Genomic DNA, 16,329 nt, shown 5'->3' with positions numbered 1-16,329 from the left:
CAAGTTTACCTAAGGACTCCGATAAGTTCCTTCATGATATCTAACCTTGGTTAGATCTTCCTACTTCGAATATTCCAACGATTTGGAATATATCCTGTAAATACTTAATCTCGAATCTGGGTTCAGATTCATGTTACTCGGCTCTGATACCACTTTCGGCTAGGAAAATCAATCATTATAACTATAGGGGTGTTTTTGTCACTTTTTTCTTTTTAAGGAGTTTGAGCAATGTTTTTTAGGTGTAGAAAATTATGATAAATATAAATAAGTTTGAAGATTTAAAACCAATTTACCCTTCTAAAATATTGGTTTATTTTTACTCTGTATTGTAACTTGTTTTCCTACTCAAGTTTATTTATTACTGAATTGCGGCATACGCTCTGGCCTCTGAGGTACAATAGAGAAATTCAACCAAACATTGGGATCGAATTTGAATATTAGGAAACTATACTCTGCTCTAATTTTGTTCGATTACCCATTTCATTTATACATATTTTAGGGAAAAAGGTGAAGAGATGAAGAGGAATAGCTGTCTAGCGCGGGTAACGGCGGGCGTTGCTGTTGGCGGAGCTATCGGCGGCGCTGTTGGTAATATTTAATTATAACTCCTCCACTTTTCATTCTTTGAGTTGTAATGCATAAACCCTAATGAAAAGATATAACTGTAATGTTATCTTCAATCTTTGAACTGTCTTTTTGCGCTTAGGGACAAAATTTTTTTTGGATAACCTCTCACATGATTTTACCTTTGCTCTGGAATTACCCTTTATATAATTGTTTATGCCTAGATATAAATTTTGCTATTTTATACGGTGGAAAACTGGAGAAAATGAATCATTTCATGCTTTCTATGTTTAGGGACACAGACTTTTTAGCATTTTCCTCGTGACCCAATGTCCTCTATTGATATTGAATTACATTGAACATCAAAAGTACTCGCATATGTCAAGCTTCATAGTTGTTTCTTGCTTGGATTCATAAATTCAGTGCAATTGAGTTTCACTTTTGAATCATGCCTTCGGTAATAATCTGTTTTTATGAATATATTATCTGATGTATGCTATTGGTTGCAGGTGCTGTTTATGGAACTTACGAGGCTGTTAGATACAAGGTATTGTTTTTATTTTCTTATAAGTAGAGAAATCATGCTGTGTATTTTGAATCGAACTTCTGTCATGTTGTTGATTTTCTTTCTTATAAACTATTGGAATTCTTCCGCTATTAGTCATCTATACAGATCATCACTCGTTTCGGACTACTGAAATAAAAACTTCAAGCCAATTTCCATATAAGTTTCATGTGCTACGTAACAAGAATTCAAAATAAATTGTACGACGTGTTCCATAGTGTTGGTTGGGTTTTTCATGTTTACTTGTATCCTTGGGCTCAAGCAGGTGCAAATGAGCTGAAGGAAATTGCTCCCACACATAAAACTTTTCAGGATTTAATGTGAAATTTCTCCTAAACTCTATAAAAAACAGAACAATAACATATCGAATCTCTTCTGTTAAATCGTCGCCCCCACCCTCCAATTCTTTTGGTCTGCCTGCCGATGGTTGAGGGCGTCTAAATTTGAGGCAACCATTAGGCTCAACAGGGGGTAGCTGAAGTTGCATGCAAGCTGCTAATGTAGCTTGCTATCTTGGGTTATAAGGCTGTCAGCCTCCTTGTTCCATTCTTCTTTGCATCTGCTTCCTTGCAGCCTGCTTGAACTTCTTCTCGTGATTTTTTTCTAAGTCAAGTTTTTGTTTCTGCATTGAGTGACATTTACAAATGGAATATTGTCATTGATGAACCATTTTGAGTGACAAATTATCATTTGCTTATCCATAATTGATTCATTACAGGTGGGTGTCACCTCGCACCATTTTTGTTAGACCTTTCACTGAACATTTGTTTTTGAAAGTTTTTAGGGATATCATGAACGATATTGTCTGTTAAATATGATCTTGATCATATTATCACAAAATTTAAGTCCTAAATAGTTGCAATTAGCTCCATTGGTCCGACTTCTTTTTTTTTCCTTAACATCCTCATTCTAGTCTTTTTGCACTTGATACACCTGTCATAGCTCAACGTTCGCATTACTCCTTATTCTTAATAAATTGATGCATTTGTGCAAAAATTCAAATATAGTTTGTTTGGTTTTATCTCGATGCAGGTTCCAGGTCTTCTAAAAATAAGATACATTGGACAAACAACGCTGGGCAGTGCTGCTGTTTTTGGTCTTTTCTTAGGAGCTGGAAGCTTAATACACTGCGGGAAATCTTACTAGTTGCCTCTTAGACCGTTGAGTTAAATTTGTATTTCCGTCGAGACTTGGTTTCCTTAGAGGCATCATGACGGGGAAATTTTAAAAAAATGATCTTGGTCAATCTAAGTTTTTGAAAATTAACCCTCTCTATGTGAATTTGAGTGTTGTAAAATACACTTGAGAAAGTTTAGTTTTTTAAAAAGAATTTGATGAATGTTATTTTGGTAACTATCTCGCATCATGAATATTGATATTTGTGTGTAAATTATGTTGGTATTCTTTAATTTTGTTGGCGTTTGTTACTTCTACTACATCCTTGATGTTTTTAATTCAAAATTCCACCTTTCTTATTATGTTGCATTGCTTTTCACTTTAATGATAATTTCTGTTAAAAAATGAGGTGACGTTGAACTTTGCAATCTGTCTATGTGCTGAGCTCAAGCCAGCGTAGATTTGCTCAGCTTTCTAAGGTTATACTGATATACAGAGTCCAAACGTATGCTCAATCTTATGTTAACAAGTTGCTTCTTGAAAAATTGGTTGGAATTGGCCCTTACTTCTAGGTAATTCTGCCTTGCCTGATAATAGGCTTGACATTGTTGATGTCGTATATATTCGCTTTTGAGAACAAAGTAGGGTGTGTGAACGAATCAAATCAAGTCAATTATAAATAAAATTTTAAGGTTCAAAATATATATTTGAGTTCAATCTTAATTCAATACTCAATTAATTTGTAATTTTAGTTCAAATTTGGTTTGAATTGGAACTCAAATTTGATTCGAAAGATTCGAACGTTTTTTCGAACTATTGTTCCAAAATGAAAATTCAAAAGGTTTTAAATTTATTTTATTAATATATAATTATATTATACTAGTAAAATATAAAAGCTCGCGAACTTTTTGCGGATTATCAAATAAAATAATTTGCAATCGTTTAGTGCGAAAGAAAGTTCGAATATGTTTGAGTTTAGGTCAAATTTTATAATATATAATACAAACTAAATACTTGTTAGCTGGCTAGAAAAAGCTTGTGAATCGAATCGATTTATTTACATCCCTATGTGATACCAAGTGTAAAGGAGATTAGATTTTGTCAAGGACCTGCCCAGGTTTGAGAGCTTTTAAGTCGACTCGAAATTCTTCATTGTGAATAAAATCTATAATATCATTGTTTAGATTATCTATTACACCAAATTTCATCGATCGCTAGAAAGATATCGAGAATAAAAGACAAAAAATAAAATATGATGCGACTGAGTAACGTACTACATATATCTGAATGCTTTGATATATAATGATTGATTTGAGTGAAATTATGTTAGTGTGTCTTATTTGAGTTTATGTTATATACATGAATTAACGATTGATATACTTGAATACTCTAATATCATTGAATTTTGAGATTGAATTAGGAGTTTGGAACACAATATTATGTCTGACATTATGTGGCCAATAAAGATATTGTCATTTGTGGCCATCTGATTGATTGATTAAAATTTGGGATTGATGATAGTGAAGACTCAAAAATGTTTACCAATATACAAGGAAATTTTATGCAAGAACATGATTTGAAAATTTTGATAGATGAAGAAGTAAAGAACGAATATGCGTTCATTCTTATGGAATTAAGAAGAGCCATCATTTCATGAACAATTTATTTCAGTTTTTATGCCGATAAATCAGATATGCATAGAACCAAGAATTAAGCCAAAAACCTTAAGATTTGGACCCTTATATTAAAAAATGAATGGTGTAATGAAGGGGCATATTCAGCTGAATATACATGAACTTGTAACAACTCTCGTAAAAGAAATAATGACGTTTAAGAAGATATAAATGGCCATGAATAGGTGATCATTTAGCCCAACTTGAAGCCTATAAATAATGTCTTGAGCTTAAGAAGAATCAGTTAGAAAAAGGGTTGCAGAGCGTGCCAAAGCAGATGAAGCTAAACAGATTAAAGAACAGAAGAAAGATTAATGTATTGTATTTGTTTAGATGTTTTGTTTTCTGCTTTTTAGCAACTGGAGTTTGTAATTTAATTCACTCAATGAAATACAACTTTTCCTTTATTAACTTTTGTAATTATCTGTAAACTGTTATACAGTTCTGCAGCTGGGTTTTGTCATCACCAAAAATAGGAAAAGTGTTAAGGAATTACTATTATCTAAGAGTTTTGGTGATCGAAAAAATCAAAACAACACTTAACTGTTTCAGAAAACAACTGAAATCTTCTGTGTATAACAGGAACTAGTTCAACCGTCTAAACTTACAACCGTCTATAGTCTTCAACCGCTTGAATTTCAGACCGCCTACCATTCAACCGTTTGAAGCAGAAGGAGTTCAAACTTTTAAAGAACTTTCCAACCAGTTGTTCGAAGACTTTAAATCGAGTCATTAAAAAGTTATTTATTGCTCACTTAATGAAAGACATTCTCTGACTGGTTCAGGACATTCAATGGTTTTGCACCGCTATAAGTCAATAATTTCTTGCACTAGTCCCAATATTGATATGAATTTATATCACTATCCCAGAAAAAAATATTACTTATATCCTACAAGTTCTGATGGTAAAGACAGTTGCTATAAAAGAATACCTCAGCAGTACTCTTCAAATAACGTGATTCAAATATATGCTAACAAAGAGAACATTAAATGCTTTGCTGAAAAACATTTAATGTATTTGCAGCTGACAATGACACATCATTCCATTGTTACAGGTTAACGTTACTCATCTCTTTCCGATCGTTGGAATGACTGCTCATATAAGAAGAGCTGGAAGTATGCAAGAAACATATATAATCATCAAGCTTTCAACACTGCGATTACTACAAGCCTGCATACTTAAAGAATCTGAGCGCAATCAAAGATCATATACCTCATCGCTCATCAAGCACACATTGAACAAAAAGATATCTGATCATTCAAAGATCATATTCGTGCTACTGAAACATATTGTTTTACTTACATTAGTAACCTTTGGTTATTTGATAAGTAGTGGTGTCTGGTGAACCGATGGTTCTTAAAATCCAGAAGTGTGAAGTGATCACTAAGAGTTCCAAAACAAGCAGTGTGATAAGTCCTGATTGAAGTGGGCTGTTGCAAAGAGTTTTGTAAAGTTAAAGTCTTTTAGTAGAATTGAAACATCTACCGTTTTAAAAGTGCGAAAATTTTATTTTTAATAAAAGCTCGCAATTACAAAAGAACATTTAAAGTAATTGTATTCATTTGTCAATAAAAGTAGCGCAGTTTAAAAATAACCAACATCATCCAAAATCAGCGTAAACATAAATGTGTAAAAATCAAAATATCACCAACGTATAAAAATGTGTAACTCTTCTCGAAACAATATGCGGAAAATTAATGGTCCTCGGGTTGTGTCACCGCACATCCCGCCTGCTTACTCTGTCTTCGGCACCTCCGGTCCCCTGATCATAATGCTCACCTACACCACACACGCCTAGTGAGTCTAAAGACTCAACACACCTGTACCATGAATAACAAGTACATATACATAGCACACATCAGTGAAAAATAGCATAATCAACATAAATTTCATGTCTGAAGTAAAATCACAAATGTCAACGTGTCATGTCAAAACGTGATAAAATCATAGCATGTATCATCATCTCAACATATAAGTGTTAATTTTCTTAATTTGAATTCTGTTTATTAGCTGTGACTTTCGTATCATCATGTCAGTCGATGGATCCATCTACGTGTAACCGTGGTACCCGGCGGCGAGGATCATCAGCGACAGCATTACCCGCCCACTGAGTCCCGGCCTTACATGTCATCGTGTCACCGTGTTAGTCACAACTAAATCACTTTCTTCAAAAAACGTGTTATCGTATTCATCACTTAAATAAAAGCATGCATATACATTATTTTTCCTTTAAACCAAGCATGCACCGTAATTATCATAATTTAATAAAAATAATAAAATTGATGCATAAACATTTAGAATATCATAAATTTGTGCTCCGGGCGTTGCCATGACCAAAATCTCAACCCGGGTGCAAAATGACCATTTTGCCCCTGGAAACTTAAAAATTACCATTTTACCCCTGGACGTCTAAAATTGACCAGAAGATTACCAAACTCCTTAAAATGTCCCAAAACATATTTATCAGAATTCCTAGATGTAAACCCGAACCCGTTTCAAAACTTAACCGATTCGTTTTAAAACTTGGACAGGGGTCCCGGTTTTAACCCGAATCGACATGAAACTTAACCAAATTTTACCAAACTTAAAACATGACTTGATAACATCATACCAGACCTAATTCCACCCAATTCGAACCCATTAGCACCCTAAAAATCCTGCTGGTAAGCTGCTGGAATTCAAAACATGCGCGTCTCTAACCCCTAGCTCCCTAACCCACTTTTGTTTCGCTCCTAGCCTAGACCCGATCAACCAGTCATGGCTCGGCATCCCATAGACCATACTAGGACTCCTCTGGACTCATCAAAACCACATCCCAGCCCCATGCAGCCTACACTACCAACCCGATCGCTAGAAACCACAAGCGCCTCAACCTCACTCCCTTGCATTCGGTTCGTTTGTGCTGCTCAAGGGTTCAGCCCAGCAGTGCTAGGGCCCTCCCAGGACATGGTTCGGACCCATCAGGAGCATATCCACCGTCTGGACTCACCCAGGCACCAACGGCTTCCCCCCTTACACTCGATCTACCCAAAAACCGAGCCAGCCCGTGGAACGTTTTTCTCGGCCCTTGCCCTGAATCGTTCAGCAACCAACCTAAACCCCAAGACAGTACCTTGACACCACAAGCAGCCCCTAATCAATCAAGAAGAGCGGCCCCTTGCACATAAACTCCGAAAATAGTGAGCTATTTAAAGGATGCAAGAAAACACATGGAAAATCGATAACCCTTCATGCTCATGCTTGGATCGAGAGATTTCATTCATGGATACGTATACATTAGTAATACACACATGAATGACGCAAAAAAGATGCTACAGGGCGTGCCTTAGATGTATTAACGCGAGGAGATCGAAGACGAGTGCAGGAGATTATTTTTCCTTGAAGAAGATGCTATGGCCGAGATTTTCTTAAGGTTGATGTGGAGAAAACCGAGAGGAAAATGAGCTAAGGGGAGGGTGTCGGCTGATATGGTTTTTAGGTTTAGGTTAATGAGTGGTTTAAGGTTAAATATATATTATAAAAATGGTTAACAGACCAACTAATGGACCCTAAGTTGTTAATTAAAATTTTAAAAGGGTTTTAAGCCCAATAAGCTTTAAATTAAGCCCATTAAATCCCAACACGCTCCCGAAAAATATCTCGTGTTGGAAAGTTTTTGAAAATATTAGCTGAAACCTCATAAAGTCCCCAAATTCGATAAAATTCGTGTACCTTTAAAAATTAAAATCCTGCAGTAAAAATACCCAATAAATCCCATTTTTGAAAAATAATCTTAAAAAAATTATAAAAAATTAATCGTGTAATAATATAATTTTCCTGAAAATTCTCCGATTTCCGTTCCTCGTTCGAGCGCGAAATGCATCTAGAAAACCTAATGCATGAACTTTTAAAATTTCATGAAATAAATTCTATCATGCATGAATTATGCATAAAATGCGTAAAAATATTTAAACACATAATTTAAAATAAAATCCTAGATTGCTTGCATTCAGGTTACGTGATTTAATTTCCTGGCTTACAACTCTCCCCCCTTAAATAAATTTCGTCCTCGAAATTAAAACGTATCAAATAACTCCGGGTAGCGACTCTTCATCTCGGTCTCGATCTCCAAAGTAGCCCCTTCCTTAGAACGATTCAGCCACTTGACCTTGACCATTTGGATCACCTTGTTCCGGATCCTTTTCTCCTACCTATCCAAAATTTGAGTGGGTCTCTCCTCGAATGATAAGTGCGGTGTCAGCTGAAGTGGCTCATAGTTAAGCACATGCGAGGGATTTGACATGTACTTCCGCAGCATGGAGACGTGGAACACATTATGAACGCCCGGCAGATTCGACAGTAAAACAATTCTATATGCGAGTGACCCAACTCTCTCTAAAACTCAAATGGTCTGATGAATCTAGGGCTGAGCTTGCCCTTTTTCCCAAATCTCATCACACCCTTCATCGGTGCGACCTTCACGAACACATGATCCCCTATTGCGAACTCAAGATCTCGCCGCCTCTGATCAGCATAGCTCCTCTGATGGCTCTGTGCAATCTTCATCACGTCCCCGATCCTGGCCACTAACTCTGCTGTCTGTCTGACAATATCCAGACCCAACTTCGCTCGCTATCCTACCTCATCCCAATAAACTGGCGATCTACACTTCTTCCCGTACAGTGCCTCGTATGGAGCCATACCTATCGATGCTTGATAACTGTTGTTGTATGTGAACTCCACAAGAGGTAATTTCGGCTCCTAGCTGCCCTGGAAGTTGATCATGCAAGCTTGGAGTAGGTCCTCCAGAATATGAATCACCCTCTCTGATTGACCATCTATCTAAGGATGGAAAGCGGTAATGAACAATAACTTCGTACCTAGCACCTGCTGAAGACTTTCTATAATGCAGACGTGAACCTCGGATCCCTGTCTGACATGATGGACACTGGAATCTCATGCAGTCTGACTATCTCTCTGATGTACAGCTCTGCGTACTGAGTAATGGTGAATGTCTTCCTGATATGTGAGAAATGAGCTAATTTAGTGAGCCGATCAACAATCACCCAGATGGCCTTAAATCCTCCAGTAGTCCTCGGAAGCCCTGTCACGAAGTCCATAGTAATATTCTCTCATTTCCACTCGGGAATAGGGATTGGTCTCAGATTCCCTGCAGGTCTCTAATGCTCTGCCTTAACCTGCTGACAAGTCAAACACTCGGAGACGAATCGCAAATATCCCTCTTCATGTCTAGCCACCAATACAGATTCTGTATATCCTTATACATCTTCGTACTCCCTGGATGGATGTAGTACGGGGTGATGTGGGCCTTACTCAAGATATCTGCTCGAAGGGAATCACTGTCAGGAACCCATAGGCGGTCCCTATATCTGACTATGTCGTCCCCAACTGTGTACAGTTTCTGGCCCTTAGCCTCGTCTCTCTGTCTCAACTTCTGTAACTACTCGTCAGAAGTCTGCCATGTCCGGATTTTGTCTCTCAGAGTCGGCTGTATTGTCAGAGTAGAAAGATTCGGGGCCTCGCCCCTGGCATTAACTGCAAGCTCAAGTCTCTGAATCTCAGCCTGTAGCGGTCCCTGCACTGACAGATGAGAAATCACTGCGTGCTTCCTGCTTAGAGTGTCTGCGACCACATTATCCTTACACGGATGGTAGCTAATTTCGCAATCATAGTCCTTCACCAGCTCAAGCCACCTCCTTCGTCGCATGAGCAATTCCTTCTGTGTGATTAAGTACTTCAAGATCTTATGATCGGTGAAAATCGTGCACTTCTCTCCATACATATAGTGTCTCCAGATCTTTAGGGCGAATACCACTGCTGCTAGCTTGAGGTCATGAGTCGGATAGTTCTTCTCATGGACCTTCACCTGTCTGGACGCATAGGCTATCACTATGTCCTGCTGCATCAGAACTGCGCCCAGCCCAAGCTTAGATGCATCTGTATATACCACAAACTCTCCTTGCCCTGATGGCATAGCTAGTACTGGTGCAGTGGTCAATGCTAGCTTCAGTATGTCAAAGCTCTCCTGACATTCAGGTCCCAAGATAAACTTGGCATTCTTCTTCTTCAATGCGGTCATAGTGTTGCGTGTTTTCTTGATTGCTCGCAAGCGCACGAAGTCAAGTTATAGTAAAATGTATTTTTGAGTACAAGTGTCGATCCCACGAGGAATGTGTAGATAAATGTATATTAGTACTTGTGATTAAAATAGTCTCGACTTTATTTAGAATAATCAATTAAAAGATTTGTTTGCAAGAATAACTAAATTGAAAATGGATTTAAATGTAACACCAATTTATAACAATTAACAATGGAATAAAAGATCTAGAGGTCCGATTTCACGCAACTATCCACCATGTGTAATTTCTTGTAGCTATATTATAAAAATCCTTCTTATTCATTAGCCATGAATCATAAAATTATCTACTACTTCTCCCGAGTGTTAAGAAGATATTAGTTATCTAAAAATGGATTGCAACGTCCCCATCAAAAATATACAATTAAATAACACAATAAGCACTAGATTCTTTATGGGCTTCGATAGCATTATAGGCCCTCCAGAACTCCATAAATACTATTGATGTATTTTTCTCTTTTCTTGTTTATAATTTCCTCTTCCGAATGATAAATTGTAAACATATAAATCATTCAAATTATGGCCAATAAATTGAAAGAATTAAAATTAGAACAATACAAATGAACAATATGAAAAACATAAATAGCTTAGTTCATAAATTCCAACACATGGTTTATAGTTTTGTTCCATCTTTCCTCTAGAAATAAAAATTGGTTCATGATAACACAAGCAAAATAACAAAACGTGGTTATAAAACAAGGCATATCAAATGAAAAATAAATAGAAAGAAGAACTTAGAACAAGAGTTTGAAGTGCTGATTCCGTCCCCGGAGTTGTGCAAAAGATTTTCCAAAAACTTGATGATTTTGGAACTTCAATCCTCTAGCAGCAGCCTCTGCTCCTCACTTGGCTCCCAATACCCTAGATGGTAAGCAAATGATGTCTTTTTATAGTCCGGACAAGCCTCGATTCGCAGCACACCAAAATCTTGGACTTCCATGCGCAGCACACCAGAATACAGATTTTCAGGATTCTGTCTTGCAAGGAGCACGGGTGCGGTCAGGAAGTCATCGCGGGTGCGGTGCTTCTATTGGTGTGTGAGCTAGTGCGGTGCAAATATGAGCACGGGTGCGATATAGCCTCTGTATTTTTTTATTTAATCTTTTTCACTTTCCAATTCAACACTTTAATACTCCAAAATCTCATTCTAATCTTCCAAACTACAACAACAAAAACAACAACAAATCACATAAAACCTGCTCAAGAATCACAAAATTCCATGTTAAAAATAAGTAATAAAAGTGAAATAAATTGCATTTATCAAACTCCCCCAAACTTAGGATTTCGCTAGTCCCGAGCAAAACAGAACAACACAAACAAACAAGTCATGAAATACTTTAAAGAACTTGGCCTCAAGATCATTTAATTAACTCTTCATGCATTCATTTATTCAATATATGACAAGTCAAAACAATCCAATCAATTTTTCATCCGGATATAATCATGCAATCGGTTAATTTTCTAAACTTCTAATCTCTTCAACTCATATTTCAAAACATTCTCAATCGATTTCAATTTTTAACAAACACAAATCAAGAGGTCTTTTTCGGTAAAAATTTGGTTCAAACCAATATTCATTCAAGAAAGGAATATCTAATAAATATTTGATGCAATGATGTGTGTAAAGTTGATCAAGATTCGTACTCAATGTAAGTTTTTTTCGATTGTCCATAGGCTTGATCCTCCCAATCCCTCTCCACTAGTATATTGGACAACTATAACTTGGTCAATAGGATTTACAATGCTTGTAATGTTAGGCCTTGGCTTATGGTTACAAATGAAGAGTAGGAATTCAAATAAGGGAGTAAGTTGAATTTTTATCTCTTTTGCATACTCTATTTTTTCTTTTATTTTCATCATTTTTACTTTTTAATTTTTTTTTCTTTTTTTCTCTTTTTCTCCAACTTCTTCAATCAAACATCATTCATTTTTTTTTCTTTTCTTTTGTAGGATAATTTCAATTTCTTTAATCCTTTAAATTCTTACTCCCTTGAGAAGGTAGGAAATTAATGTATAAGATATTCAAAGGGGTGGTAAATGTGGGATATTTGAAACGATATCGAATGTGGGTCTTTTACACATATTTACGTGTGTCATTCGAATTCATATAAGCTACGAAGAGGTGACAAATGATAAATTATTTTTATTTGGTAGCTTGAAAGGCTCAATCGATCCAAAAAATCACTTAAATCATTCCTACATCATAGTTTGTCTGTATTTCGCCTCGAGTGTTGTTTGGATAGTTCTAGACAAAATCAATTCACCAACACAAAGTAGAATTTAATCATCGTGAAAAATGGTGTCTTAATACATCAACCAAATACATATATATTCAAAAGAAAAGTTCTTAGCTTCCAAGAAATTTCAAAAACACAATTCTTTTCTCATATAGGCTCAAGAGGGCTTCAAATGAATATTTATGAACAATATAAATAGGCCCAAATAAAATCAAAGATTGCCTCAACCATTTATGTGTTTGCAAAAATTTATTTCAATGTCAAATAAAAATCGCAGAGTTGTTTAGAAATTATAATTCCAAAATTTACCAAATCTCATTATTGTTCTCTAAATTTTTCAAAATGATTGATGAACATGAATGAAATACATGACCTTTCTTCTCAATACACAAAATTTGTTCATCATTGGCTATTTAAAAAAAATTCCATGACTATAACACTACAAACACACAGGCAAATAACTCAAAATTAAATAAAACACTCAAATAAAACTAAATAAATAATTGAACAAACAAAATAAAATAAATAACAAAATAAAATAAATAACAACATCTCCCCCAAACTTAAAAATGTGCATTGCCCTCGATATAAATGATCATGAAAGTCAGGGGAATACACATACCTGACGATCATTGCCATCCTCATCATCTGCTCTGTAATGCCCGAGATTTAATTATTATAATCAGACGTTGATTAATCGGTATGATTAAGGTTGTAAGAACTCAAATGAACCGTTATGCCGAGACCGAGCGTCGTTGCATAAGTAGCCAAGGATTTGGCCAGAACCCTCGGCGCTCGAGCGGTAGAAAAGCACCGCCCGAGCGCCAATGCATCGCAAAGTATTGTTCGGACAGAATGTCTGGCGCTCGAGCGGCAGAAAGTTACCGCTCGAGCGCCAGTGTGTAATCGCCGAGGCTTGGACAGAAGGCTCCGCGCTCGAGCGGTAAAGATTGACCGCTCGAGCGCGAATCATGCAGAACGAAATTGTGCCACTTGCCCTGATGCATGCGCGAGTATATATATAGATATATATATATGTAACAAACGAAAGTCTTCAGAAAGAAAATCGAGAAAGGTCCCTGGGTATGTGTTGAAAATCCTTACGCTTTTGCGAGAAATCCGTCCGTCCGATTTTGAATCCGACTTCGGTATTGAGTTCCTATCGACGTAGGTTACAACTGGACGTAAGTTTTACTACGTTTTGACATGTTTTGAAATTAGACTATTGTTAGAATTGAATAGGATTCATATATGATGTTCTTGTCATGTTAGACATCATAGAATCGAAGTCAGATTGAGAAACAGACTGCTTATGAAATTGTTATGATTTTTGGATTCAATTTGACTGAGAATTCATATCATAACTGTATAGTTATTGAGATTATGACTGGTATCGACATTGATTATGAATTCGGGTATTATATCTGTGATGTTCGGACTGACGGGGTTATCGAGACTGTATTGTTATACCGTCGAAACATCAGTTAATTGATATTGATCGGATTCAGTAGCGATTTCGATTATATCGTGATATTGTCGATATGGATTATATTGTATCTTGATTTGATATCGATCAGCATATATTTCGATTTGAATATTGATCAGAACAGGTATTGAATGGAGTTGTATATTGATATTATATATGTTCGGTATTGTTATTACCAGATTGAGAATGGACCGAGATAGAGTCGGGAATTCTTCTTCTTCTTCAGAGCGAGGAGATAAAGGTATAAATTAATGTCGAGTTGGGATCGAACAACTCGAGTAAGGTTTGACTCGAGTTTCCCTAAATCACATACTTTATTTTATTGCATGGATATTTGCATTAAATTGACTTATGTACTTGTTCTCTTGATATTAGATAACAGGTATTAGACAAGTTATCTTGTGACAGAAGTGCCGGATAGTGGTGGTATCGCCACGGCACATTGCACGATGTCTCAAGATAGGATATTAGCGATAGAGCTACAGTCCTTGACGGTTAGGTCAGGACACTGGATGTTTGGTTATATCGAGTAATGGAATCTATTACGGAATTCGATATAGGAACACCATACTTGGTTATATCGAGTAAAGGGTATTGGAATTCTTCTATTACGGAATTCGATATAGGAATACAAGGGCACTGGTTATATCGAGTAATAGAGATTATGGTTCCATCCTTTACGGAATTCGATATAGGAATACCACATCTGGAAACCGGGATCCCTAGACTAGGATTGAGTCTAGTCTGAATGATGTAGCTACGAGTATTGTCGACAGTTTGATATTGATTATGTTCCTGATATTGGTACATGTTTAGAATAGGAATTATTCTTGATATTGATTTATGTTCCTGATATTGGTACATGCTTAGAATAGGATTTATTCTAGATATTGAATTATGTTCCTGATTAGGGTACATGTTTAGAATATGATTTATGCTTGTTATTGATTTATATCATGATGTTGATATAGGATATGATTTTTGTTATATGCTCTTATATGATTTATATGATTGCATGTATACATGATTTATACTGGGATATTTATATCTCACCGGAGTTATCCGGCTGTTGTCTTGTCTGTATGTGTGCATGGCAACAGGTGGGATAGGAGCGGGGTCAAGAAGAGAACGAGGCTGGACTAGATAGCGTGGAGATCCGGGCTTCAGAAGCAACTTAGGATTCAGCACTGATATGTAGTTGAACCTAGTTGGATTATTGTAAATGACATCAGATTTGTATGTTCATGTTTAACATGTAATTGGATTTTAACTACATTACGTTTCCGCTTTGCATTTTAAAAGAAAAATTTTTAGACCCTGTTTATTATGAATGATTTAATATTCCTAAAGACGATTAAGGAATGAATTAGCGTCCGGGTCCCCACAACAGGTGGTATCAGAGCTGATAGTTCCTTTAGCGATAGATCCTTTAGAGGAAGACAGTCAGAACTGATAGATCCTCTAGAGTGAGATAGCAGAGAATGAGCGGGGTAGATTAAAATTTTCTTTCCTTGCATGTCTGTGTTAGCATGAGATTGATTATAATGTTGATTTGCATTGTGGGTGTTAGCATGAGGTTATGTGTTACTGCTTTGAGATACATGCTTACCTGATTACTTGATTTAGATTGGTATTATGTATCATTATATATGAATCAGATCTGATTCCTGATCAGCAGTAAGATGATCAGAGAAAGATTAGAACAGATTGGTTGTACTGGGTTACTAATGGTTTTGGTAATCAGATATAGCTCCCCGAAGAATTTCGGAAAGAGGCAGTACTTCGTATGATCAGACAGATATATCAGAACCTCAGATAGATGTGTCAGAAACTCCGATGGAAATCAAGTTGAGAGAATTTCAGTTACTTCAGCCGCCGATTCTCAGCGGTATTGAGACATCGGAAGATTGTCAGCACTGGTTGGATGACATAGAAATACTGGTTGATTTACTTGATTGTACCGATGAACAGAAAGTTAAATTGGTAGTTTATCAGTTACGGGAGACTGCCAGAAATTGGTGGATTATGATTAGAGGCATCTTAGAACTACGTGGTATTGTGATCACGTGGGAAGTATTTAAAACTGAATTCTATCAACGATTTTTCTCAATTTCATACCGGGAGGAAAAAAGAGCAGAATTCGAGAATTTGAGACAAGGTCAACTGAATGTTGAAGAATATGTTGCGAAATTCTCTACGCTACTGCAATTTGCTCCCCATTTGACGGGAAATAACGAAGCTGTAGTGAATCAGTTCGTCGGAGGATTGAATTCAGAGATAGTTGCATTGATGAACATGCAGCAACCTTATCATTTTGCTGATGCCTTGAGGAAAGCAAAGAGGGCGGAGGCGAGTCTGATTAGACAGCTAGGGAGGTTGTGCATGAAGCCATCCCAAACCCAGCAATCCTCTCTTCGATTCGATCGAGGCAGTACGAGTGGAAAGCAAGATTTGCTGAAAGCTCGAAAGAAGTCATTTAAGAAATTGGGAAGTGGTTCCTCTAGCTCCAGCAGTCCTAGTCCCAGCGATACTGGAGTGTATTGCAGGACTT

The 16,329-nt window shown here is 36.6% G+C and overlaps 1 protein-coding gene across 1 annotated transcript; it reads left to right on the top strand.

Moving 5' to 3' along the window:
* The first annotated feature begins 354 nt into the window (after positions 1–354).
* On the top strand, positions 355–2,562 carry LOC140821512 (uncharacterized). Its single transcript, XM_073182008.1, has 4 exons — positions 355–392; positions 500–588; positions 1,074–1,111; positions 2,162–2,562. Exons 2-4 carry the CDS (start codon positions 516–518, stop codon positions 2,273–2,275), a joined length of 225 nt encoding a protein of 74 aa, XP_073038109.1. The 5' UTR covers positions 355–392; positions 500–515; the 3' UTR covers positions 2,276–2,562.
* Positions 2,563–16,329: the final 13,767 nt, after the last annotated feature.

The sequence above is a fragment of the Primulina eburnea genome, unplaced genomic scaffold (genome assembly GCF_022965805.1).
Source record: "Primulina eburnea isolate SZY01 unplaced genomic scaffold, ASM2296580v1 ctg608_ERROPOS200000, whole genome shotgun sequence".
Taxonomy (NCBI): Eukaryota; Viridiplantae; Streptophyta; class Magnoliopsida; order Lamiales; family Gesneriaceae; genus Primulina; species Primulina eburnea.
This window is presented reverse-complemented; position numbering and strand designations above follow the sequence as displayed.

Coding starts and splice junctions, on each gene's coding strand:
- LOC140821512 (XM_073182008.1), top strand. CDS start 516: ATGAAGAGGAATAGCTGTCTAGCGCGGGTAACGGCGGGCGTTGCTGTT. Junction 589..1,073: donor AGCTATCGGCGGCGCTGTTG/GTAATATTTAAT, acceptor TATTGGTTGCAG/GTGCTGTTTATGGAACTTAC. Junction 1,112..2,161: donor ACGAGGCTGTTAGATACAAG/GTATTGTTTTTA, acceptor ATCTCGATGCAG/GTTCCAGGTCTTCTAAAAAT.